The sequence below is a fragment of the Natrix helvetica genome (assembly GCF_964273705.1).
Source record: "Natrix helvetica genome assembly, chromosome: 1".
Lineage (NCBI taxonomy): Eukaryota > Metazoa > Chordata > Lepidosauria > Squamata > Natricidae > Natrix > Natrix helvetica.
The window spans coordinates 267,150,360-267,178,155 of NC_138548.1; the positions used below are offsets into that span (position 1 = coordinate 267,150,360).

Here is a 27,796-nt window from a genome sequence, read left to right on the forward strand (position 1 = left end):
GTTAACTAAGATCAGCTTGTTTTGGAAGATCACTGAGGCAGGAACAAGGTTGATCAGGACCTTTATACAGTCTTAAGCCACTTAAGAACCTGTCTCTAAAGTATATTTCTGTATATACATTTAAACAGTTCCTTTATATTGCAGCCGAGCTCCTTATAGTCTATTCTGGCTAGTCACGTGCAGTGGTAATTCTGAGGCATTGTAACATGCCCTGCAAGTTAAGAAATTCTACACAAGGTATTAAAGAAACAGCTATCTTGTATAATCAATATAGTTTGCCACCAGTCCAGGTAAAACTAATTCAGATATAACATTTTATTTTTTAGATGATGGGAAGAATTTATTGTCTACTTTATTTAAAGATATCTGAAATGGAATAAGAATAAACAGCTATATAAATTCCTATTAGCACTAATAAAAAGCCAATATAGCTAAATTAAAGGCCAGAAAGATAATGGTTATGTTATCTTAATAGCAAAGATTAGCATGCTGTTGGTTATTATTTAATTCATGTCCATGATGAATGGAAATCTGCATAAAATAGTTTGCAATATTTCATAAACAGTAGGCAGCCCATCTTGCATGATTAGCATATTTTTTTCCTATTTCACAGCGATTAGTATATATTCCAATTTTCTCTTATAGAGTATTTAGGTTTATAATTAGGCATAGTAAACAGAAACAGGAACGGGTTATCCATTTCTGTTATATATGCACAAAGTATTGTTTTCCCATAGTAAGAGATATTTAAAATCTATCACACCTATTTTGCACCTAACTGGGTATAGATTGTTATAGGATGGGGTGGTGGTGGAACAAATCCTAAATGATAGCTTGTTTTCCATTCAGAAACAGAATAAGAGATAATACTCTTCTCCGTCAATGGAAACTGTGTGAGTAAATGAAGTCAGAGGAAATTCCACATGATTGACCATATCTACATGGTATTATTCATAGGTGGTCCCCATCCATATAGTACTTGTCTTCTATAAAACTCATTTTCAAATATGACAGGTTGTCTGCTCGTAGTTTTAACACGTCTGGGGGACAATAGGAGGGCAAGACTGTCTTAATTATCCACTCCTGACTTCTACTGCCGAATCACATTCCTATCACTTTTGAATGTAGGCATTTTAATTGTCCTGTCTCAGTTAATTTACACCTGCTGTTTCAGCTCTCCTTTTCACTCAATAACTTTTTCAGCTCTGTAATGACATAAGCATTTAGTGCTCTGCCTGCATAATTGTACTCAATTCATCTCCTCTTACTTTCTTTTAAGAGTTGCAAGCATTAGAACAACTGAGAACTTGGATGGCTACCAAGAAATTTCTATTTATTGGGTCATGGAATAAATGCACCTTATACATACAGTATATGCACATGTGTGTGTGTGTGTGTGTGTGTGTGTGTGTACATACATATATACACATACAGATATATACATATACAACACACATATGCATACTGCATACATCTCCATCCCCAGAACTATTCATGAACTTTAGAGTGGTCACAATAATGTGGATTTAAAATAAGAGTTTGGGGTAAACTTGTTTTGCTAAATGCACAGTACTTCATTTATGTCAGTGGCTAGGATTTATGAATAATAGATTGCATTAATGCATCTTCAAAGATCTACCATTCAGTCTGTATCAGAAATTGCCAGGGCAACTAGGTCCTCCATATTTTACCCTGAAAATGTTCCCAAAGACCTTGACAACCGTGAGTATTTATTGATGCCTCGTGATAGAGTGGGTGGAATTCTCCTGTTTGTGAGGCTTTATGTCTGCTTCCTTGTTTTGATTGTGCTCATATAGTTATGTTTTGTTCATAGAGAATATGTATTTATATGACACTAGTTGTTAAGAATGACTTGATGGCTCTCCCAAAGGTGCTTTTTCAAAAGGCAAGTGGACTTTCTTTGTTTTGCTTGAATATGTTTTGCTTCTCATCCAAGAAGGTTCTTCTTAGGTTCTGAACAGTCAGAACTGAAGAAGAAGCTTCTTGGATGAGAAGGGAAAGGTCTTCAAGCAAAACAAAGAAAATACAATTATTGAAAAAGCACCTTTGGGACAACTATGAGCTGGATGACTGAGATTCTCCATAGATGACTTGATGGCACACAATCAATTACTTTGTGGTTATTTTTATACTGTTCTAATTTTTATACTTAGTTGTTTTTATTGTTATTCTATGATTGTGGGCATTCCTCATAATTTTGATATATAACTTTGCTCCAATACTACATCCTTGGCAGAATTCATTCATTCATTCATTCATTCATTCATTCATTCATTCATTCATTCCTATTTTTGCTACCCAGAGAACATTTCTATATCTGTCATAGCAATGTCTCTCCACCACACACACAGATACACACACACATTCAAATGCACAAATTCATCATAATAATTATGAACAGTGAACAAAAAGAACATATATTATAGTAGAAGCATATAACTTGTGGGACTATCACTTTGCATGAGAAAACTGAGGAGTTCCTGCTGAGGTTTTTCATTAACATAGGAAAAATAGTTTCATCCTACTTCAGTCATAACACACTTCAGTGGGGGAATGTTTTGTTTGTGCACTAGTTCACATTTGAAGATTTGGAAATTATAAATTATTCGTAGGCAAGGAATTTTGTCTGTCGCATTATTTTTTCACCGAATCTTTTCATACCATTTTATATTTTCTTCTACTGTACTGTACTTCTGACTCAATCAGAAAAGGAAATATTTAGACTAGTGATTTTTTTCCTTTTTAATGTTATGTATGGCATGTAATGAAATACAGGGAAAGGAGGGTGATAGATGGCATTTTCTTATGTGTTTTAGATGCACACTGTCATATTTTATAAAACTGAGTCTCTAGCATAAATACTGAATTGATGTTACAGAGCAGATTGTTTGTGTGTTGTCTTTTCTTCAGAATATGAACAGGCAAATACTGATTGTTGTGTGGACTTTCCCTGTGGACAATATTAACTGAATATTACTGAATCAAGGCAGACTATCTCAGTTTACATTGCTAAGCATCTTTTATTGCTCCCCTTTTTAGCTGTTCATCATATTTTTAATCTTCTCCAGGGAATTATGAGAGCACATCACAAATTTTAGAATGAGGACTTTGAAAGAAGGCACACAATGCCTGCAGTTCGTCGGGAGTTAGTGAGATGTTGCCGTAGTGTCCTCTGATCATTCAGAAGATCTGTTTCTTTTGTATTTTATACCTTTATTCACAATTAAAAATGTAACATTTTAATGTCCTCCAATTGCAATTAAGAATGATTGTATCAGGGACAGCTGCATTGTAAACATTTGAAACAGTAAATACGAAAATATTTGTGGCTTGATTTCTCCTCTAAGTACCAAATTGTTTATTTTCAGAATGTAGAGATATCCTCCTCCCGGAAATTACCAAAGAACTGAAAGAATCACTGGATCCAAGTGTTGAAATGCAAATGATACCACAAGACAAAAAATATTGCATTGAATTACTCAACAGCATCCTAGAAGTTCTCAGCTGTCAAGATGCAGTGAGTACCAATAAATGTCAGGCATTATATAACGGATTCCAGTTTATCAAGTCTGTGTTGATTAAGGTGTACCAGTTATTTACAATCCAAATAATCAATCTAGATTCACATAAACCATGGCGTGGGAAACAGAGATATATAGCAAACATGCAACATCCTTTCGGCTAAAGTTAAAAATGATCTCTAGCATTACTTACATAACAGCTGCCCTGTTTTGTTTTGTTTTTAATGTCAGTCAATGGTTGAAGTTGGCAGTGGAGGCAAATCTGAATTATAGTCATTTTCATGATTTCAGAAATGGGGAATGTGGTGCCAGAGGACTCTGCAGGAGTTCAAGAGGAGTTCAGTAAAAGAGCATTGTGTCTAATGAATGCAAGCTCTTCCCTTTTATGCATGCATCTGATATTTCATGCATGTATGAAAGAGGAGGAACATGTAGCAAGCAGCATTGTTTTTGTTGGTTTGATGAAAATGCTGGATCCTATAGATGTCTCCAACTATTACTTTTGTTTGTTATGATGCTAGATATAATCTGATGCATGCAACATTCATTCAGATTTCAGACTGCAGTCGCCATGGTGACACGTCAGCCATTTTTTTTTAAAAAAACAAATTTTCTCTTGATAATTGCAGCATGGAAACACATGCAACATCCATTACTGATCCACTGGCCAGAGATTTGAAATCACTAAAATCAGATCTTATTTTGGATTGGCATAGCAATAACTTTATTCTTTGAAAGATGATTCACATATCTTTTTCCTTTATCTTTTAAAGAGCACTTCTTTGGATATTATCTCAGTATCTTCCCTAAGATTTATTCGCTTTCCTTTTTTTATGCCAAGCAGATGAATGGTTATGCTTTGGATCACTTTGAATCAAACCAGACCCTGTTAAAGGAAATGATTTATTCATTATAGATATGCTCAGTTGCAAGCCTGTAGGACTCTTGGCAGCTTTAAGGAATTTGGAAATCATTAGAACATTTACAGTACAATAAATATAATGGAAACTATCAACTAGAAAGAATCCCAAACTGGGTGTCACTTTTTTATTTATTGCTAAATTTTATATTTTTGAAGTGACACTAAATGGAACAATTACTTGACTGAAGTTTAAACATGGACTTAGTAATCCATGTTTCTTCAATATTCATAAACCTAGTAATCATAGCATTCACACATAGTAGTAAACCAAAGGCTGGTATTACGCACATAAGCAAAAAGTGCCCCGAGTGAAGACTCTGATTTTAAATGACAAGTCTTTGACATGTACACCAGTTTTACTAGTACACGGACAGAGAAGGTAAGCAAAGATTCAGTTACATTTTTTGCATGATTTCTGGTGTGGTGCTATATATCAAAAACTTGTCATTTAAAATAAACTTCAGTCAATTGCAAAGCAAGCCAATTTTACGCTATGGTTTTTGAGGCTGGCTTGTTCACTTAAGTGGAATTTATTTTAAACAATGATATGGGCTCTCACATGACCAATCCAGAAACAACAGAGGTGTAATGGAATCCTGATTTATTTCTCATACTCGTCAAGGAGAAAGGAAGGTTAAACATACTGCACTGCATGAAAAGAAAAGGAATACTTGTAGAACTGTGAACAAAAACTTCATTTTCCTAGTTTTAAATCAGATTAATTAATTCAGAGGTCTAATGCAATTAATGGTGGCAAATGTTTAACCTAATTTATGATTTCGCCTCATGCTTTAATAGAACTGCAATGTTAGTACAGTTTGATTAAATGCTTTACCACAATTACCATCATGCATTTATAAAAAAGGATAAAGATGTCTTTCTCACAACCTACCCTGAAAAGGTTTAATTTGACAATCTCACTGTATTCCCAGAAGTTATTTCTCAAATAAGTATGAATGGATTGTAGTCATTTGTTTGGGTCTTGGCCATTCAGCAAGATCGCCTTTGAGAAAAATAGTAAGAATGCTTGATTTTACATGGCCTTTTTTTCTTCCTACCACCCACCATAAATATCTGCAGCTGGGTTTGTTATCTAGGGTTATAAAGTAATCTGTTACAATAGCAGCAAACTTTATGTGAACTGGGTGGCTATCACACCCCCTTGACACACCAAGTACAGTTATTAAGGATAATTATAGAGTAAGCAAGGTATAGATCCTATAATGTACTTTGATGTTTTGTCTCTTATCTGTTATATCATTTTTACTACACAGGATTTTGACAATGCTTGTTTGCCCTAACCCTTAATTGGACACTGAAGCTCCACTTCAGTGAGGAAAAAGTCATGTTGAAGCTCACACACACACATATACACACACACATTTTTATTGTTTAAGCAGTGTGGCGAAATAGGACTTGTTTTTGTCATAAATCACATTCTAAGTTTATTTTGGTGACTTAGAATTAAACATCTCACTGGCACTATCACTAAATGATGCCTTTAATATTTCTACTCCTGCAGTTGTGAAGAGGTTTGATGTGAATATGGAGATCTGTCTAATAGGCTGCAGACTTTTTAAAAATGTCAAAAGAAGCAACATGCACATATCATAATTGCAAATGGGACCTCTCATGACTTTTTTATGAAGTTATGTGTGTATTGAAAAACCAATCTATTATATTTAATTATTACTAATTATTATGCTTAATGTTACATAAATCTCAGATTCCTGATTCTTAAAGCGTTTTTATCCTGATTAAAAGAGACTGTGTTTCATCTCTGCACACATATAAACAATAATTCTTTAGACATTCTCCCAGGGAATGTATTTCCTTCTGCATGGATTATCTCTAAAGACAAATGAGTTCATCCGTTCCTTACTCTTCTCTATTCTTTGAACCATGGAATAATGCTTGTTTGTCCTAGCTCTGACTAGAACTGATGATGTTACCTAGTTTAGGTAATAAAATGTCTTCAAGAAAACAAGCTCAGAGAGTACCAAAGACCCCTCATCTCAACTCTGAGCTACAGATATTGTCCTGGATCTGAAATCTATAACTTTGCTTTTAGTTTTTTTTAGTTTTTTTTTTAAAAAGCTGACTTGTAAATGCTTCAAGCTGGGTCTCTTTTGAGAAAACACAAACTTTAACCTAATTAGCCAGTAACTACTTTGAGGAGCTCTTTTGGGAAGAGTGTGGCATCTAATTAGAAAGCTCTCAAGAGGCCTTGGACTAGAGGTATTTGTTAGACTTATCAAGGCAGAGGGAGTGGATGGGAGGGAGGGAGGACAACCTCTTAGGAAAACTCTGTCAGAACCCAGCAGCAATACATGACATGTCCTCTGAAAATACCAGATCTGCCAAGAGGAACTGGGAAATCTGCCAAACAGCCAGATGCTGTTTTTGGAAAACTCTGTGCCCTACTGTGGCATCTGACACTATAACAGTTGATCAAAGAGAGAAGATGAAGTTGAGAAGGCTTAGCGAAATAATAGTAGGTGCATGGCTATTATCTGTAAGTTTTAATATTCTTAGGAAAGTGTCAAGAGTATTAGGTATTTATGCTTAATTAAGTTAGGCAAAGTATTTGTTCAAGATTTTAAGTTGCACTGATGCAGGAAACCCATATTTAATGTAGGCTGGGATAATGAGGGGTCCGCAACACAAAAACCATTGGTGTCAAGGCACTGATTGCAACTTCAGTCAATGCTCTGTCAAACCCAAACATCCCCCCAAATTAATTTTTTAGAAAAAATGTCTCAAATTATATAAAATAGACTGCTACTTTGTGAGATTTTATGAGATTGCTTAACATTTATTAGATGGTGGCAATTAAGAAAAGAAATACAATGTGTAGTGTTATGATAAACAATAATTGGATATGAATATTGAATGATACCCATGAAGGGAAGTCTAGAAATCCTTTTGGATTATATATAAAGGTCAATAATAATAACAATAAAAAATAAGAACTAAATTAGACACAGTTTAGTTTTTATTATTAGGGGGGAAATGTTATGATATAGGATATATGATGGCTATCCTTTCATTATCCTTTCTTTATATAATTATATATATATATATATATATATATATATATATATATATATATATATATATATATATATATATATATATATATATATATATATATATATATATGGAAACTGGATGTAAATTGTAAACAGTGATTTGGAAAGGAGGATTAGAAAATCTTGTTATTAAATATTATGGTTGTTTAGCTAGAATAGGATATAAGGATTTAGTGTTAATGGAGGATTTTATAAATAAGTAAATGAAATGCTAGTATGTGGTTATGTCCTAAATTTTGGTATATTTTATGATGGAGGATGTTTAAACAATTATAGTCAAATAAAAGTGGAGGTATGATGATGGTAACATCTATAAACATTTGAGGTAAGATACTAGAGTTAATATGAATTATACTTGATGACGGTAGAAGAGATGCACAAAAACCTTTTGTAACCAACTGATACACTTTCTACAGTATGTAAAGAAGGAGGATTTTTATGTTTGTTTTGAAAATAAAAAATAAAAAAAGTTTCTGAACAAAAAAGAAAAGAAATGAGGCCCCTTGCAAAAGTATTGTTCCCACAGGGTAAATAGTCACTCCGCCTATACTAATCCCTGTTTCCATTATGTTAGCTTTCTGGCTAGTCACCATAGTTTAGGATATAGCAGAAGATATGATTCTGGGCCGTGTAGATTATAAACAGATAAAATGAGCCAATGTTTAGTATCTGAGTGAGTGCAGCCAGAGGGAAGAATCATAAGCATTACTTAATTAGACATGAGTATAAATATAACCCTAGTAATTAGCTTAGGAGGTGAGAGTAATAAAGCTGTGGTCATACAGTTTCAGAAACAATGGCTTAATTATAGAAACAAGAAACTGTCCTGTGGACTGAAGTAAACTGAACCATAAACCCAGAAGAAAAACAAGCTTAGGTATTATTTTCTCCAAGACATTCAGAGTATCATATCTATTCCTTCTCATAGAAGGAAGGGAATGCCTTTTTTGACACATCTCATTATTCTCAACACATAGGATACTTTTTCCAGCAAGACAAAGACCTTTTAAAGCTGCTCTAGGAGGGATACAGCACCAGCAATGAAAAATCAGCCAGGGTATTGCTCAATTTCCATAATGTGTAGAGTCCTACACAGAAGCATCAATCACCTTTCCTTCCACTGTAGTTACTTATGTAACCTACTTAAAGCCACTCTAAACCAGAGCGCAATGAAAAGGGTTCCATACAGATAACACATCCTGCTGAATTATGAAGGTGCTGTAATCCATAAAAGAGATCTATAAGCACAAATGCAAAAGAACCGATGGTGCATTAAATATGAATCCAACTTATAATATGATGCAGGAGAGTTATTCAGATGCCAGATATTGTAGCCATTAATAATTATTTTGATTCTACAGCTTTTTATTCTAACATTCTAGCCTTTCATCTTAATTACAGTGACTTTAATACAGATGGAGTATCCATGGAGATAGAGATGTGCTTTCACTAGGACTTTTGCCAATTCTTGAAAATAAAAATTACATGTGCTTTTGATATAGCACCCAAGATGAGGACTAATATCAATCTCCCTTGGTGTGATATTTCAATCATGGCATTTCTATCAACTCCAAATCTGGGGTGGCTTGAGTTATTCCTCAAATTGCCAGGGTGTCCCAGATTAGGTGTAAATTAGAATCCGTTTCTATGAGTTTTTAAAACACTGTGACATGACCAGGTTCATTGTGCCTAGGAGGTAGAAGTGAAATTTCCGAAAGCCAGTCATCAGGTTCACACATTGTGCTAAACCATAGCTTATTCAGTCATGATTTGTAAAGCTATTAGCCATGCTATATCTTATCACACTGTATGGGTTCATACCACATACAAACTACACATATCAAATTATAACTCAGTGCAATAGGCAAGCCCAGCCTAAATTTGCTTATTTACAAAGAATAATGCACTGCCTTTCAAAACAAGATTTTTCAAAGAAAGATAAAATGAATATAATAAAAATATCTTAAAACTGGGAACAGCAGGATAAAATGAATCCTTAAAAAGTCAGACCAAGATAAAACAAACAAAACAAAGGAAAAACAACTCATACACCTAAGTATATCCAAACAGTCATTAAAGTGACTGTCCCTAGTTAGCCGTAATTCTTGATTAGGTTTCTACTATTTTCCTACTAGGAATAGCTAAATGATTTCATCACATTATGGGATTGAGGACCACAGAATTATCCTTTCAGGAGTCTTTAAATACTTGTGATAATGAAAGTTTTAATTTTTAAGATGTGCTTTTCCTCTAACAAAAGACTGAGTTGTGAATTCTTCTTTAAAATCCCATCCTGTAGAACGAACACAGTGAGTGGCCAGCTGATGCTGAAAGTGACATTAGATGGGGGAAAAAATGCATAAGAAAGTGTACAACCTAGTAGCATTTTGAAATTGAAATTCTTTCAAGAGGTTGAAAAGTTGGCAGTTTTCTACCAACAATCCTATTGAATGGTAAAAGAAGCCAATGAGTCATTGTTTAACAGTAAAAAAATATTGCTATATAAAATTAAATTCCCTTATTGAACATGCAACATCTTTGTTGCTCTATGACTGAGATGGACAGTCTCCAAATTTGATGAATGAATGAATGCAAAATCTTTGCAAGGATACTTAAGCACAATCTTGGAGATGTCTATAGTGATTCTCATTCATCCAGGTCATAGTTATTCAAGGGTGCTTTTTTCAAGATGCAACTGGACCTATTTTTTAAAAGATGTTTCACTTCTCATCCAAGAAACTTCTTCAGCTCTGACTGGATGATGGGTAATGGAAGGATTTATATTCCTTGCAGACAGCAGATCATTTACATTCTTTTAGAGAGTTGTTGGAGATTTGTCTGTATCCTCCAGGGTCACCTAATTAATGCAATTGGTTGACCCTGCAAATGAGTAACCTGCATTACTCAGGACACAGATAAACCTCCAAGTGGCCTAAACAACTCTCTAAAACAATGCAAATAACTAGCTGTCTGCAAGGAATATAAATCTTTCCATTTCCCACCATCTAGTAGGAGCTGAAGAAGCTTCTTGGATGTGAATTGAGAAGTCTTCAAAGAAAAGCAAGGAAGTCCAGTTGCGTCTTGAAAAAGCACCTTTGGGACAATCTTGGAGATAATTCTGTGGTTTAACTATTGCCAATATTCAATGATATGCTGTATCTTGTACTTGGACTGTGCGGAGCTGATGCAGATAATATGGCAGGATGTGTTGCATCTTTGAATATTTCACTACGAGAAGAAAATCTAAAACAAACCAATAAACAAAACATTCCTCCTTGAAGGGAGAATATGTCAAGGACATGATTTTGAACAATGTGAGAATGAATCTTCTGACTATCTTAAGGATCAAATAGCATTAAATAGCAGTGTAAAATAGCAGTGAATGTATGATTAGTTTCTTTCATGCTGCTAAATATTATGTTCATATGATACAGATTAAGTTGACGCGTGCATTTTATTTATAGATTTTTTTTATTATCTTGAAAAAAGATTCTTTTTTACAGGCATCAACCTATCAGCATATACAAGAAATAATGACCCAGTTGCTGCGCATCATTAACAGGACTGTCATTAGAATGGGAAGAGATGACCCCTTAATCGTGAGTCATTCATTTTGTAAATGTACTTTACTACCAGGGTTTGGGATCAGAGGTGGGTTGCTCCCGGTTCGGCCCTGATCAGACGAACCGGTAGTAGCAGTGGTAGGAGGCTCCACCTACCCACACGGACACTTCTGCACATGTGCAGGAGCGCGTGGGGGGAGCATGCCCGAACCAGTAGTAAAAAAATTGGCAACCAACTACTGCTTGGGATGTGATATGCACAGAAGCATCACCAATCAATGAGAGATACAAAGCAGTCAGGCAGAGAAAATTTGTCTTTCAAAGCAGGGCCCTTTAGTAGGCTTCCATCATCCACAGGAAAGAGAAGCCTGAAAAATGTCTCCTTATTTTGGCATTGGAAACTTTCCCCAATCAAACTTTTTTCTCTCTAAAGCTAGCATTACTACAGATAGATATGGTTAGGAGGAGACAGTCTCTTTCATGTCCTGTTTAGTCAATTGTAGTTTACAATTTGGTTTGGTTCATCTCTCTGTTTGTATTTTACAAAATGGAGGAATAGCCTTTATTTTGATGAAGAAAGCAATTTAAATAAGTTTAACAACTCCATCTACTGGCTCAAATAATAATAATAATAATAATAATAATTTGGATTTATTAGCCGCTCCCTTTCCAAGTAGGACTCGGGGCGGTGTACAATGGAGCATAAGACATAGAAGATATATAACAGCACATAAACGTACATAAATACAAAACACACATACACGGAGGAGGTAACAAATTTCATCATTTAGACAGTTAAAAATCAGCATTAAAATACCCCAATTGTAAAAACCCAATATGCAATTAAGAATTAATATATAAAGACAATTTAAAAAACAGTTAGGAGGAATAAGAGAAATTACGATTGAGCCAGGCCAGATAATTGAAAGAGGTGGGTCTTCAGCTGTACACGGAAGGAGCGGAGATCGGAAGTAATCCTGATGTCACGGGGGAGGTCATTCCACAGGGCTGGGCCCATCACAGAGAAGGCTCTGCTCCTGGGTATCGCCCCCCGGCACTGTTTGGCGGACGGCACCCGGAGAAGTCCCTCTCTGTGTGAGCGAATTGGTCGTAGGGATGTGTGGGGCAGGATGCGATCCTGCATATAACTAGGCCCTGTGCCATGAAGCGCTTTAAAGATCATAATCAAAACCTTGAAACGCACTCGGTAGACCACAGGAAGCCAGTGCAGCTCGCGCAGGAGAGGTGTTACAGGGGAGTATCTAGTCCTCCCCATAATCACCCGTGCGGCCGCATTCTGGACCAACTGTAGTCTCCGAGTGCATCTCAAGGGAAGCCCCATGTAGAGAGCATTGCAGTAATCCAGGCGAGACGTCACTAGCGCATGGGTGACTGTGCGTAGGGCATCCCGGTCCAATAAGGGGCGCAATTGGCGCATCAGGCGAACCTGATGGAACGCCCCCCTTGCCACGGCTGTTACATGATCATCCATGGACAGCCGGGCATCCAGGAGGACGCCCAAATTGCACACCTGTTCCATGGGGGCTAGTTGGACGCCCCCGATGGCCAGAGATGGAAGCACCTGGTTGAACCGGGAGGCCGGAAGCCACAGCCACTCCGTCTTGGAAGGGTTGAGTTTTAGTCGGTTGCCATCCATCCAGACCTGTACGGCCTCCAGACACCGGGACATCATTTCGACGGCCTCATTGGGGTGGTTCGGGGTGGAAATGTATAGCTGAGTATCATCAGCATACAGATGATATCCCACCCCAAAACCACGGATGATCTCGCCCAGCGGTTTCATATATATGTTGAACAGGAGAGGCGAGAGCACCGATCCCTGTGGCACTCCACATGTGAGTGGCCTCCGGGTCGAACTCTGCTCCCCTGCCAACACACGTTGCGTCCGATCAGAGAGGTAGGAGCCAAACCACCGTAAAACGGTGCCCCTGACTCCTAGCCCCTCTAGCCGGTGCAACAGGATACCATGGTCGATGGTATCGAACGCCGCCGAGAGATCTAATAGGACCAGGATAGAGGAACAACCCCTATCTCTGGCCCTCCAGAGATCATCAACCAATGCGACCAAGGCCGTCTCCGTGCTGTGCCCGGGTCGGAAGCCGGACTGGCGCGGGTCTAGATAATCATTTTCCTCCAGGTGACGTGGGAACTGCTGTACCACCACACTCTCTACAACCTTCGCTAAAAAAGGAAGGTTGGAGACTGGACGATAATTGACTAGGTCCGTTGGGTCCAGGGAAGGCTTCTTGAGCAGGGGCCTCACCACCGCCTCTTTCAAGGCGGCCGGTAGAGACCCCTCACCCAGCGAGGCGTTCACCAGGCCAAGGAGCCAGTCACGCGTAACCTCCCAGGATGCCAGTACAAGCCAGGAGGGACACGGGTCCAATAAACATGTGGTGGGTCGCAGACGTCCACGCAACCTGTCCAAATCCTCGATGGCAACCGAGTCAAACTCCTCCCAAAGCGGTCCCTCAAGACTCGCCACGGGCGTCTCTACTGAACCACTGAAAGGGGCCCATCCCATCCGGATTTGAGCGACTTTGTCCTGTAGATATTTCCCAAACTCCTCTGCTCTGCCCTGTAGTGGGGCTTCCCGTGGTCTCTCAAACAAGAGAGAGCGGGTCACCCGAAACAGGGCGGCAGGGCGGTTATCTGCAGACGCAATAAGAGCAATAAGACGCAATACCTAGATGGATCCATCTGTTTTGCGATATAAGAAGCAGCTGTGGGCCAAGAATCGGGTGTTATGTCAAAAGAAGGCCACAAAATCCTGATAGATCCTCATTCTTGGTTTCTTCAGCTGTCAGAAAGCAGAAACCATTCCTAACAGCACAGTGTAGCTGACAAAGAGTCACTTGGATAAGTGTGTCATCAAGGGTTGAAAACCAATCATTTTATGGAAGAAGGAGATACAAATTTTGAAGATTGAGTACTTTTCAGTAAGCTTGATATTTCGAAACACAAAAGTATCACTAGGATAAAAAACATTCCAGTTTTTTCCTCTTCTGTTTTCGATGAACCATTTCTAGAGATAACAATAGTGTTGAGCTATTCAAGGGTAGAAAATGACCAGTCTGACAGTTTTAAAGACTGCTCTTTCAGATTGTCAGTTTGTAAATATAGACACTTTAAAATTTCTTTGCTATAAACGGTATCTCAGTTGATATTGACATACCTCTGAATGTTGTTTTCACAAGAGCTGTTTTATGTTCAGATTTGTTCTGAGTACAACTCCATTTACATACCCCTTATATTTATTTTTGGCAGCTATTGTGACCATGGCTACCAAACTATTGCTTTTGTCTTCTGGCATCATCATGATGTCAGTGTGATTCCAACTGAGTTAATGTCTACTTTTCATTGTATGTTAGATTTCAAGCAGTGCATCACATGTATTATTAATGTAATAACATGTATTATTAATGTAATCTGTGAATGTTTTGGTAAAAAGGATCTTTGAACAGAAGCTGTCAAACCTCAGTTTTGTTTTCCTTCATTTGATTATTAAATTGCCTTAATGTCTACATAGTTTAAAACTTTTTCATGCAAGTTAATCCCACTTCTGAACGACAATTCAATTGGTCTCTTTAATTATGTCATTTCTCCTTTAAAAAAATACATGTGCAAATGCTACTCATACATCTGCTTATCTAAGATGTGAAACAAGGAAATAGCCACCTTTCAGAAATGAATAGTCAAAGAGTAAGGAAAACCCTTTCTGACCAGGGTATAGCTTTGCATAATCTCTGACCTTGTTCCAGATGGTGGCTAAATCTTACTAAAATGCCATTTGTTTGGTTATCCATAGAAAATAAGACTTTCCTCTGAGATGTCTTGGCAGAATTCCAAATTAAAGTGAAAAATAATCTCACCTTCTTTCAAACCTTTGCTATACAGATAATTGGTGTGCAAGAGGAAAGTTAGCAAAATTATTTTTTTTCCTGAATTTGAGGAATGTCTTGGCAGACATCCTCTGAGATGTCTTGGCAGAATTCCAAATTAAAGTGAAAAATAATCTCACCTTCTTTCAAACCTTTGCTATACAGATAATTGGTGTGCAAGAGGAAAGTTAGCAAAATTATTTTTTTTCCTGAATTTACTGAAAGTTCACTAAAGTGCAGTCTTCATTAGTGACAATAATGCCCTAATGCAAACATTTCAATATCGAGTATAAGAGCATGATTATTCAAATGTACTTTGCAAAGCACAAGCCTGCTAACTGAAGAAACAGAGTTGGGCTTGAGTCAAGTAGCTAATATTTAGTGGGAGAATGACTCAGGAGAACTGTGAAGGTGATTTGTTGAAATCTGCCCAAAGCTATTACATCTCCTTGAATAATGTCAACAGCTGCACTTTAGAGATCTGTTTTAGGCCTCCCCTTCTTTTCAGTAGAGATGTCTGCGCTTTCATGAAATAAAAGGGGTACTATAAATAAAAGAATAAATGTTCATCTAAAGTGTCCAGTGGTTGCTTGAGATGGTCCAGGCAGGTTGCTTTTTCTAGGTCATGATATTCTTGGCTTAGGCTGCATTTTGCAGCTTATTCGCAATTTCGAGTTGTCAGCACCACTTAGCATTCCACTGATACTAGGAAAGGTGTCACGCATAATGAACATTGTATTGGATACACTTTCCACAAATGTCATTTCTCATCTTTGCACACTTTTGCTTACATATTCTTTTAATGGGATCTTTTCCAGCTTGGTGCCTCTGCACTAAACTCATCATTTCAAGCCAGGATAGCCTGTGATAATAGGAGTTGTAATTTAATGAATCTGGAGACCACTAAATCAAAGGCAACTGTCTTAAACTACCGTATTCATTAGGTGTGTAACATTGTAGTTAATGTGTCTTTTAGTCATCTTTATCTCCTTTCAGTTGCTTCTGTTTTCATAATTTTTAGAATCACAGTTATATGACATCTTATCTGTGTGGCATTCAAGGCCTTCTGCTTAAATATGGCCCGACAAATTGGATAATGACTCACCTTTTCCATTTATCCAAGGTGGAAATGCCTAACCTAGAAAAATTGGTTCCACTTCTTTATTCACATTTATAATATGAAGATTAACTTTGATGCTTTTTTCTGAAGCCTCATTCTCTTTGTCAGCCTCTGTTTTGCTTACTTGCTATCGGCTGCCATAGAAATGGGAGTGGGTGGGGTATGGTATTTGGGATGGGAATAAATGGGACTGGAGGTGATATGGTAAAGGGAGTTTTCTTCTCACCATCTTCTGCGCATGCTGATGGCTGGTGTTTGGACCTGGTCAAGGCCAACCATCTTGCATACCAATGTAATGATGTTGTCTGGAGATGCAACCCACATGACACCTTAGAGAGTTGCAGATTGGACACTGGGGTGGGGGGTCATTGGGGGGACGGGGTTGGGAAATTGTGTGATATGTATGGGTTCGCGCCTTCTGGCTTAGATCTTGCTTTACTTTCGCTGCCATCTTTTCATAACCAGTAAAAGTATTTTAATTCCACGAACAATGGAGTTAGAAGCTTTCTTTCTTGGTTATTGAGGGAGGCAAACCTGACAGATCCACTTTATTACTTGCACACATTATTTCTGCCTTTTAGAATGATGCATTGGGTTGTATATATCAAATCACAATTACTAACCTGTGTTTCAGAGAAATGCAAATGCCGACTAAAGATATTCTGCAGTCTAGCCCTTTGCAGACTAGACAAAACTTTTGCCATCCAGTGTTAGTACACATGTGTTTCATTGCCTCCTAATAAACACTGCCCATGGGAAAAATCCTATGACATTCCGCATGAAGTACGATGAGAGGATAATATATATGGCACCAGGATGTATCGTAATTAATATGTTTTTGATTACATAAGAATACATTAATATATTATTCATGTAAACAATATAGTATTGTTGTTTGAGTAATAGTAATATTAGCAATATTAGTAATTGTAAAAGGTGCAAATGCAGAATTGGGGCAGCCACTGTTAGCAGCTTAACAAATGAAGATAAATTTGTTGTCCAATTGGGATCATCTGCTGTTGACCCAGAATGGCTGGGTCAAGAGCTTGCAATGCATACTCTGAATACATTGCCATGATTGGTCAGATAATTGGACTATCCCTAAAGTTCACCATGCCTAGACATATCTAGAATTGATTGGGAAAAGCAAAATTCAGGAATGTTTTGCTTACTTGCTATCGGCTGCCATAGAAACGGGAGTGGGTGGGGTATGGTATTTGGGATGGGAATAAATGGGACTGGAGGTGATATGGTAAAGGGAGTTTTCTTCTCACCATCTTCTGCGCATGCTGATGGCTGATGTTTGGAACTGGTCAAGGCCAACCATCTTGTATACCAATGTAATGATGCTGTCTGGAGATGCAACCCACATGACACCTTAGAGAGTTGCAGATTGGACACTGGGGTGGGGGTCATTGGGGGGTGGGTGGGAAATTGTTTGATATGTATGGATTCGCGCCTTCTGGCTTAGATCTTGCTTTACTTTCGCTGCCATCTTTTCATAACCAGTAAAAGTATTTTAATTCCACGAACAATGGAGTTAGAAGTTTTCTTTCTTGGTTATTGAGGGAGGCAAACCTGACAGATCCACTTTATTACTTGCACATAGGAATTATTTCTGCCTTTTAGAATGATGCATTGGGTTGTATATATCAAATCACAATAACTAACCTGTGTTTCAGAGAAATGCAAATGCCGACTAAAGATATTCTGCAGTCTAGCCCTTTGCAGACTAGACAAAACTTTTGCCATCCAGTGTTAGTACACATGTGTTTCATTGCCTCCTAATAAACACTGCCCATGGGAAAAATCCTATGACATTCCGCATGAAGTACGATGAGAGGATAATATATATGGCACCAGGATGTATCGTAATTAATATGTTTTTGATTACATAAGAATACATTAATATATTATTCATGTAAACAATATAGTATTGTTGTTTGAGTAATAGTAATATTAGCAATATTAGTAATTGTAAAAGGTGCAAATGCAGAATTGGGGCAGCCACTGTTAGCAGCTTAACAAATGAAGATAAATTTGTTGTCCAATTGGGATCATCTGCTGTTGACCCAGAATGGCTGGGTCAAGAGCTTGCAATGCATACTCTGAATACATTGCCATGATTGGTCAAATAATTGGACTATCCCTAAAGTTCACCATGCCTAGACATATCTAGAATTGATTGGGAAAAGCAAAATTCAGGAATGTTTTGCTTACTTGCTATCGGCTGCCATAGAAACGGGAGTGGGTGGGGTATGGTATTTGGGATGGGAATAAATGGGACTGGAGGTGATATGGTAAAGGGAGTTTTCTTCTCACCATCTTCTGCGCATGCTGATGGCTGATGTTTGGAACTGGTCAAGGCCAACCATCTTGTATACCAATGTAATGATGCTGTCTGGAGATGCAACCCACATGACACCTTAGAGAGTTGCAGATTGGACACTGGGGTGGGGGTCATTGGGGGGTGGGTGGGAAATTGTTTGATATGTATGGGTTCGCACCTTCTGGCTTAGATCTTGCTTTACTTTCGCTGCCATCTTTTCATAACCAGTAAAAGTATTTTAATTCCACGAACAATGGAGTTAGAAGTTTGAGTAATAGTAATATTAGCAATATTAGTAATTGTAAAAGGTGCAAATGCAGAATTGGGGCAGCCACTGTTAGCAGCTTAACAAATGAAGATAAATTTGTTGTCCAATTGGGATCATCTGCTGTTGACCCAGAATGGCTGGGTCAAGAGCTTGCAATGCATACTCTGAATACATTGCCATGATTGGTCAGATAATTGGACTATCCCTAAAGTTCACCATGCCTAGACATATCTAGAATTGATTGGGAAAAGCAAAATTCAGGAATGAAAATCTTCCAGTTGTATGCCTCTGCAATACGTTGTTTTGATATGAAGCCAGTGGCTAATGGAATTCACAGAATTTGCTAAGTAAGGACATTGAAAATCTTGTTGGATTACTTTGTTGCCTTATGCCAATCGTAATTATGCTTTAGATTCTGACAGATAAACTCTGCTGAGTAATGGGCTTCCACTTGTTTTATTCTCTGAAATGTCATGGGTTAGCCAACAATGTGCAAATTATCTAAGGAAAATAAATATATTCCACTTGCTTATCAGTTTGAGTAAAATAATGAAAGTAAAACATTTGTGGCTATACTTTTTCTGACACTTGAAGCTGGTTGGATAAGAACAGAATAATAGTTCCTTTCTTTGGTGTAAGTCTGCTCACTTGCCCTTTGCATTTTATTTCTTCCAAAGAGTATTCATACTCTTCATACTTTTTAAGGTATCACTTTACATACTTGAAGATAAGTGATAACTGCTTAGGTAGATTGGTGAATGTGTATAGAAAATGATATTTGAATGGTTTCGTTAGATGCTCCTATGTAGGCAGCAGAGTTATGGAATCTGTCTTACAAGAACTGCTATTTTAATACACTTTGCAATTTTAAACGCTGTGGAACTGAGAGAGCTTTTCCAGGAAACTGTAAATTTGACAAATCATATCATATGTTAACTTAAAAGGATTTTTAAAAATCTACTTGTGTTGATAAGATGTATAGCCATGCTGTAGAAGACAAGACATGCTGTAGAAGACAAGACTAAAAATGCTTTCTTAAATGAAAGCCAACTGAATTCAATTGTATTTACTCTCAGATAAATGTTCAGATAGGGGAACATACTTGTCCGAGGTTCTACGGTGCTGCTGATCATATTCTGCTTTCTCATCTAAGTTCCTTTTTCCTTACAAAAAGCTATTTGGGCAATTAATTTACTGTTTCTCCTTCAAGAAGAAAAAACAAGGAGAAAGAGCTAGGATTAAAAAGAAACTCTCATCACAGCTACTTGGTCCAGATGGCCACTGAACAGGCCGTGAAAGGCAGGAGAACTGACTCTTGATGCAGATCTGTAAGCAGGTGTTCAGGTCATTCTGTTTCCTGCATGAGGATTTTCAACATTATGGAATAAAAGGAGAATTTCTGAAAACTTTAGCTCCCTTGCACCTAAAGAATGCCATCCTGAAACTGAATTTTCTCATGTCCTGTAAAACTGGTAAGGAGAAAGACTTGTTAGGAAAACAGCTGTTGAATCATTCACCCTAGTTGGAATAATTGCATTAACTTCAATCGCCATAAACATAGCTCTTAAATTATTGAGTCCTGAGATGGAAGAAATTATTGAGTCCTGAGACAGAAGAAAATATGTCAATTTATTGCAAAAAGAGATTATGCCAGTAAAAGAATCTAGAAATATACAAAACATTATATTTGATTAGTACAGTTCATCAGGAAAGTAATTTATATTAGAGTCTGCTGCCTATTTATCAAGAGTTGTGGCTGTGAGTAAAAGGAAAAGGTATTTATCGTACTGTGGGAATAATCATTTTATTGAAGATGTGGTTCAAAGAAGACTGTTTTATTCTTCCAGTTTTATTCCTAGAAAATAATTTTCTCTGCTGAGCAAAGTAATTTCAAGTACAATAAATTCAGAATATGCAATATGTGCTATACAATATTTTACAAATGTTTCTCCTCCTTACTTTCCCCCATGTTTTCATAGCATACCATAAGTTGAATACAACTCGTATTATTGAAACCTATACCTGGGTTGTAGGTTTATGCAGTCCTACTATTAAGGTCTTCTGAATATGGACTGATATTATCCTCAGCTATCAGCACATTTTAAAAGGAGGAAAAAAGACCACTTTTCAATATTGAGCAATAAACTTGATGTCAATAGCTCTTAAATTGTGTTTATTAAAGATCTAGGGAGCCTCATCTTTCCCCTTCCTAAAATTTCTTCTTACAACTTGCACCTACCAATGTACTTGCTCTGCTGGATTAAACTAGATCAGGTTTTTCCCCAAAACATTTCATTTTAAATTTTAACAGCAAGGCTAAGCAAGTTGTGAAATGTTGGCTCTGTCTCATTAATAGGTAGCTTTCTTGTCCATCTTTCTCAATGCTGATCAAAGGAAAGAAAGAGGTAGACGGTTCTCTTCCACTGTTAAAAGAGATTGCTGTTACAAATCCAACAAAGCCACATTTTCCTTTCTTTTTCCTTTTTTGACCTACATTCTGCTTGGCCTATAGGATAAGACTAGATCCAGCAAAGAAATTCAAATTTGGATTATAGGGCTGCCTCATCTTTGTTAGGATGCCAGTATTCACCATTATGTTTTGAAAGACAGACAATAGGAACTGATCATTCATGGATTGCAATTTGAAGCTGAATGCCAGTCATGATAACGTAGACTGCTGAACATTATGAGGCTTCTTTCATGTGATTCCTCGGTTATTGGGATTTGGAGCTGTGAAAATAGTCCACTATTTCAATAAGTACTGCTGTGGTAAAATCCTGGAACAAAACACCTTTACCTTTACTAGAAGCACATCAATAACTTGAGTCCATGGCTGCCAGTAATTTCAGTATTTTGGAGCTTGCATTTAATGAAATTGTCTAGTCCTTTAAAAATATTTAATTTCGCAGCAACACACATAGTATTTTCATGATCAGCAGTTATAAAATAGATTAAAATTTTAAATTACTTCCCCAACTATTTGGAAACAAGATTTTGATTTAAACTCTTGGTGTAAGCTAAGAAATATTTTTCATTAAAAACCCTGGGTGCTTTTCTCTTTTTCTTTGTCTGATTCAAAATTGTTAGTATTGTTGATAATCTGCTATATTATAAATAGTCAGAATTTGAATTTATCCTTTCTTGGCTTTCAGACGGTCATATATACAATATACTGTGCCTAGTTAGCTATAATAATAAAATAAAGCTATTTTTCAATTTATATAGAACAAAGGTGTCACACTTGCAATGTCATGTTGTCGTCACATGATGTATAGTGACTTCGCTAAACCAGGGTGGCTGTGGCCAGCGTGTGATGCATCTGGCCTGTGGGCTGCGAGTTTGACCCTCTCCCCGATATACAAATCATTTTCCTGTTCATGAGGTTTTCAAAAAAACAAACTGTTTCCATGTTTTCACTTATTTAATTAGATCTACAATGTATGTATGTATGTATGTATGTATGTATGTATGTATGTATGTATGTATTTGTGTTACAACTCCTGGTATGCCCAAATATGGGAGGGAGCTCACTACTCCCCCTTTCTGTCCTTTCGGCTCACTACAGAAGACTATCCAGGAAGAAAACCATATTTTTATTTTTAATGTTGCCTTTGCTATGTTTGTGTTGTATTTGTGCTGATAAATAAATAAAGGGATACTAGTATAGATCTATTTCAAGCTATTTAGCTCTCATCAGCTAGCCATACCCTTATTGGGATTTGAACCTGGGCTACATTACATATTAGGCAGAAGTCTTAGCCACTAAGCCACAGGCTCTCCTCCTTATCAGCTGAGCATACCTATTTCCCTGGCTCAGCAGATAAGGAGGAGAGCCTGTGGCTTAGTGGCTAAGACTCCTGCCTAATATGTAATACAGCCCAGGTTCAAATCCTAGTAAGGGTATGACTAGCTGATGAGAGCTAAATAGCTTGAAATAGATCTATGCTAGTCTCCCTTTATTTATTTATCAGCACAAATACAACACACACACACACACACACACACACACACACACAGAAAGAACCCCTTTTCTGTGAATTGGAGGTTTTGATTCACATTTTTTTTTCAAATGAATGTAAAGACAAGGATTCATGTTTGCCAGTTCTGTCCTCCTTCCAGATTATCATTTCTGAAGAAAAATCAATACTATATTATTCTGTGTTGGTTGATTTCAATTTTTGATTTCTGTTCACTTTCATGTGACTCAAATTCACGAGTTAGATCTTTTTTTCCCCTTTAGAACGCAAGACTTCCTCTAAACAGGAGACAAATTGGCTTGCAATCTCTCATATTAAGAAAGTTTGAAAAACCTTTTCTTCTACATTGACTGAACTTTGTTGTATAGGAAATTACCTTAAATCAAAGAGACTGTCCCTGGAGTAAATGCTTTTGTCAAGAATCTCCCTGAAAGTTTCTTTTAGTCTGGCATGACTCTCTTAATAACTCACTTTATTTTATAATCCAAACATTTTTTTTGTTCTTCCTAGTAAAATATAGTACAAAGGTTTGTTTAGTGACCATTCAAAGTTGCAATGGTACTGCAAAAAGTGACATGATCATTTTTCACACTTATGACCATTGTAGCATCCACATGGTCATGTGATTTCATTTAGATTCTTGACAACTGACTCACAATTATCACAGTTGTACTGTCCCATGATGCCCTTTTGCGACCTTCTGACAAGGAAAGTCAATGGGGAAACCAGATTCACTTAACCATGGTGTTACTAATTTTACAATTGCAGTGATTCACTTAATCAATGTGGCAAGAAAAGTTGTAAAATGGAGCAAAACTCACCAAACTAATTTCTCACTGAACAACATAAATTTTGGGCACAATTGTGGTCATAAGTTGAGGACTACCTGTACACTAATTTTAGAGTAAGGTTTTTTTTAAACAAAATGTTTAAGTATTAATAGTTCAATGATTTTTGTTTTAAGAGGTGTGCTATGACTTTGATGGATTTCTACAGTTATATAGGGTTTTCACCCCAAAGCTATGCTTTCTCTAATAAAATTCGGTACTTAAGCTGGGATTAAAAAAAAGTTATTTCTTAACATTTTAACATATTTGCTGTCTCAACATTTATGCTGACTGCTAGCTTTGATTATTTAAAACAAATACATTATGAAAAAAATGTTAGGTGCACTTTGGTACAATCAATACAGAATTGCTATAAAGCAATTTGTCAGGGAACAAAGCTATTAAAAAATAACTATAAAGAGAAACCTGTCAGCTCCAGAAAATCCTGAATGAAGTTGGCTAAACAAGTTCCTATTTCCATCATACTCGTGTTATGTTCAGATGACAGAATTGCTAGGTAAGGAAGTTATGGAAAGAAGGAGAGGTAAGGTTTCATTTTACAGGCCTGCTTGTCCTCTGTTTCAGAACAGAACAGATCTGAATACCAAGTGAGTGGTTTTCTCATTATATTGTATGAGTTTTAACTTTTTTAGATTGAGCTCTATATGGATTTAGAAAAGGCATATTTCTGACCAATATATCTACCACTACTACTACCACCGCTGCCACAACCACGGAATAATGCTTTCCACTTGGCTCATACTGCATTCAAATAAATCTTTATTTTCCTGAATGGACCTCGTGCTCTGATATTTCCCTTACTTCCTAGCTGACATTATTTTTGTATCCCAATATTGGAATCATGGCAAAGCAGAATTACCGCAAATCAATAAATGAAGAAGAAAATCAGAGCATGTGAGAAGATGAGGATCATACATGTAAAGTCTATTCACGACGGGCCAAGGGTGATTTAGACTAAATCTTAAGTTTGATACCATCTTTTAAGGTTTTCAAATCCACCAGAAGCATTTCTTTTTCTTTGCCTTTCTTCTTATTTCCTGTTTCTCAGGGACTGGATGATCAGATGGCTGTCTTTGTAGGGTCACCAAAACAGGACTCTCTTCCACTTGATCCAATGCTTTCAAAACTTGGTGAAATCTATCTTCTTGTTGTCTGAAGTCATATTCTACACTATTTAATGAAACAAGGAGAAAAAAAATGTGTGTGTTTTGAAGCTATTTTTGAAGTTAGAAAACAATTTGGTGACCAGAATACATAACTGCAATTTGTGTTGTCTATAGTTCTAAAAATGGAATGTAGAATTGCTTTTCCTTCTGAGAAGAATCAGTAACAGTTCATTTTATATCAATCCCCTCCCAATTAATGCAAAATTGTCCTATATTCTAGTAAATCTGACAGATTAAAATGCCTGCTGTAGTGAAATATTTTATAAAAATGCAAAAATAAACACTTAAGATTAATCTTCTATATCAGGGGTGGGGAACTGTGGCTCTTTTGCGACTTGTGGACTTCAACTCCCAGAATTCCTGAGGCAGCTATGTTGGTTCTGGAATTCTGGGAGTTGAAGTCCACAAGTCGCAAAAGAGCCACAGTTCCCCACCCCTGTTCTATATGCTTTATTTCATGTTAATCAGCAGTATCAAGGTTGCTAACTTGTTTAAAGATAAAGGAAACAGTTACATCAAATGCATTTCTCTTTTAGGAGCGATGCAATTTTTTAAAGAATATATATATATATTTTGACAAAACTCAGAACTGATTATTTCCCATGTTGAGATTATATTTTATTTTTAACAAGCACTCTCTCGAAGTATTTTATGCAGCTGTAAACAAATGGTAATGTAATCAACAGGTCTTCAACCCAATTAAAGTAATTTGAATTCATTAAACCATAATTAGTTTTGGCAGAGCAAAGTATCAAATTTATTCCTTTTAAAATATTTTTGAAGCTACATTCTTCTTTCATCAATGCCCAATGCTTTCCTGTTAAGAAAGGTATTTTCTCCTGGATTAATTTTAAAAAGGATAGAATATTCTGCAGGTTTTATATGCTTGTAATTTAAAATTATTTTTAAATAATCAATTTCAGAATAATTGGAAATGCCTACAGTACTTGTTGATTAATATTGCAATATGCACCTAAAAGATATAGAACCATTGATTCAGTAGGCTTTTCCCCAGGCTAATAGTACAGAATTGTAATATTTTGATTTAACTAATCCAACAAATACATTAATTAAACCTATAGTCCTACTTATAACATTTAAAACACACAAATTCTAGAAACATTCATTTCATAGAGCAATCTCAAAGGCAAGATACTCTTAATATCAATTGTAGGAAATGTAACTTATGGAAACTGGAAACTCATGATCTCCTCATGAACTTTCCAAGAGAGGTATATGGAGATTTTCAATCATCCTGATCATGGTTGTCCTAAAATTGCTTTTTCCAAAAGACTTTCTTGTGTTTTTTTTCCCTCTGGAAATATTTTGCTTCTCATTCAAGAAGCTTCTTCAGTTCTAACTTGGGGTTTTCCAAGATATGTTTGACTAGCTATAATAAAAACAGGATAGTGGAGTCATGTAGATACTTCGATTTATAAATATCTTCTTGCTTTCTACAATAAATACGCTTTGTACTTCTTGGAAAAACAAAATAAAGAATGCAGTTCATATTTGGCAGACAACCTTTATAAAGATGATGGTATTTTTTTCTTGAATATTGTATGTTCAACAGGGTCCAGCAGAAAAAAAAATGTTACCACAAAAGATCCCAAAGGGCTGTTTTCCTTCCTTGTGACTGATAATTATGAAATTATTATGTATTTGTGGCTACTTTCTATTATTATATTATGGCTTAGATATGACAATGCACAAAATTGTGTTTATACAATTGAACATCCCCTTACTCCAAAATATTACTCATAGTATTTGAAAAGCTCTCCAAATGAGATGTAGAAGGAAATACTTGTGGGGGAAAATGTGGGATGCTTGGATAATGGGAACTCTGAGCATAAATCCCTTCCTTCTCGTAAAGCTTAAGTCCTTTAATATCTAAAAGATTTAGAGGAAAAAAGCAGAAGTCTTAGCACATGTGATTAAACAATAACCTTAGCAAATAATTTAAACAGCCAGTCAACTGCAAAAGTAAGATTAATTAAAAAGCTCTGTTGTGGTATAAATAAGTTGTTAACATTAAAAAAAACTTGAGAGATGAGAAGCAACTGTGCCTCACCCCAGAAAGGCAATAAAGAATTAGCATTAATATGAGATCCGCATTCCTGAAGTTCTATACAGCATCGATTAGGTCTCACCTGAGTTCTATGAGTTATTAGGAGATGTCTCTAGACAGACTGAAGATTTTTTAGACTTCCAATTTTCCCTTCATACCCTGCTTCTAAACTTTCTAGAGTCTTTCTGTGTCCCATGATCAAAAGCAAAGCATGACAATAGAAGGACCTCTGTTCTAACCCAGGTAGACTTCTTCCATAATCCTTTAAAATTGTGTCATGTGATTTACTTATTTATAAAGTTTATTTGCCACCCATCTCATATCCAGTGACTCTGGAGAGCTTACAAGATAAAAACAACAAAAAAACATTAAAATGTCCATCGTAAAAAACACAGCAGATAAAAACCATTAACAGATAAAATCATGGACACAAGATGGTAAAGATGGGTTTCCGGACACACAGGGGGAGGTGGGGTTGAATTTTAATTACTCAACCACTTCCTATCGGAAGCTCTCCCATTGGGTACCCAAGCCATCTGGTGAGCCAAGTCATAAATTCTTACAAAATGGAGCTAATTTCTCTTCCAGAGCTAAGATGTTCCAGAGGGCAGGGGCCACAGCAGAGAAGGCTTTTCTCTTGGATCCCACCGGCTGAAATTTCTTGAGTGATGGGATATGTGGTATGTCCCCTCTGCCAGTGCAGGTGGAGTGGGCCAACCCCATCGGGGTGAGACAATTCCTCAGGTAGACTGGAGCCATGCCCTGCAGACCTTTAAAGGTGATGACACCTTGAATTTCAGCTAGTAGACTGACAATCAGGGCACCTGGTTATCAAATGATATATCGTACAAAGAATTTTTATACGTTTTGCTCATTATTTTTATTAAGTCAAGGCTTGCTTTACAGCAAAAGTTAAAACTGTTGAACAGTTTAGTTCTCCCAAGTTTTCTATTTATCCAGTGAGTGTTCTGCTTATAAGGCACTAAGTTAAAATGATGT

General features: G+C 36.7%; 2 protein-coding genes across 2 annotated transcripts in view; one reads left to right on the plus strand and one right to left on the minus strand.

Annotated features, from left to right (window-relative positions):
* DOCK2 (dedicator of cytokinesis 2) overlaps positions 1-27,796 on the plus strand; it is a 322,820-nt gene that overhangs the window by 95,116 nt on the left and 199,908 nt on the right. Inside the window, exons 26-27 of the mRNA XM_081939650.1 lie at positions 3,390-3,538; positions 11,060-11,155. Of these exons, the coding sequence (XP_081795776.1) occupies positions 3,390-3,538; positions 11,060-11,155 (245 nt within the window). The remainder of the gene's footprint in view (positions 1-3,389; positions 3,539-11,059; positions 11,156-27,796) is intronic.
* Positions 22,742-27,796, minus strand: part of INSYN2B (inhibitory synaptic factor family member 2B) — a 104,363-nt gene continuing 99,308 nt past the window's right edge. Inside the window, exon 4 of the mRNA XM_081939654.1 lies at positions 22,742-24,733. Coding sequence (XP_081795780.1) covers positions 24,553-24,733 — 181 coding nt within the window. The 3' untranslated portion in view covers positions 22,742-24,552. The remainder of the gene's footprint in view (positions 24,734-27,796) is intronic.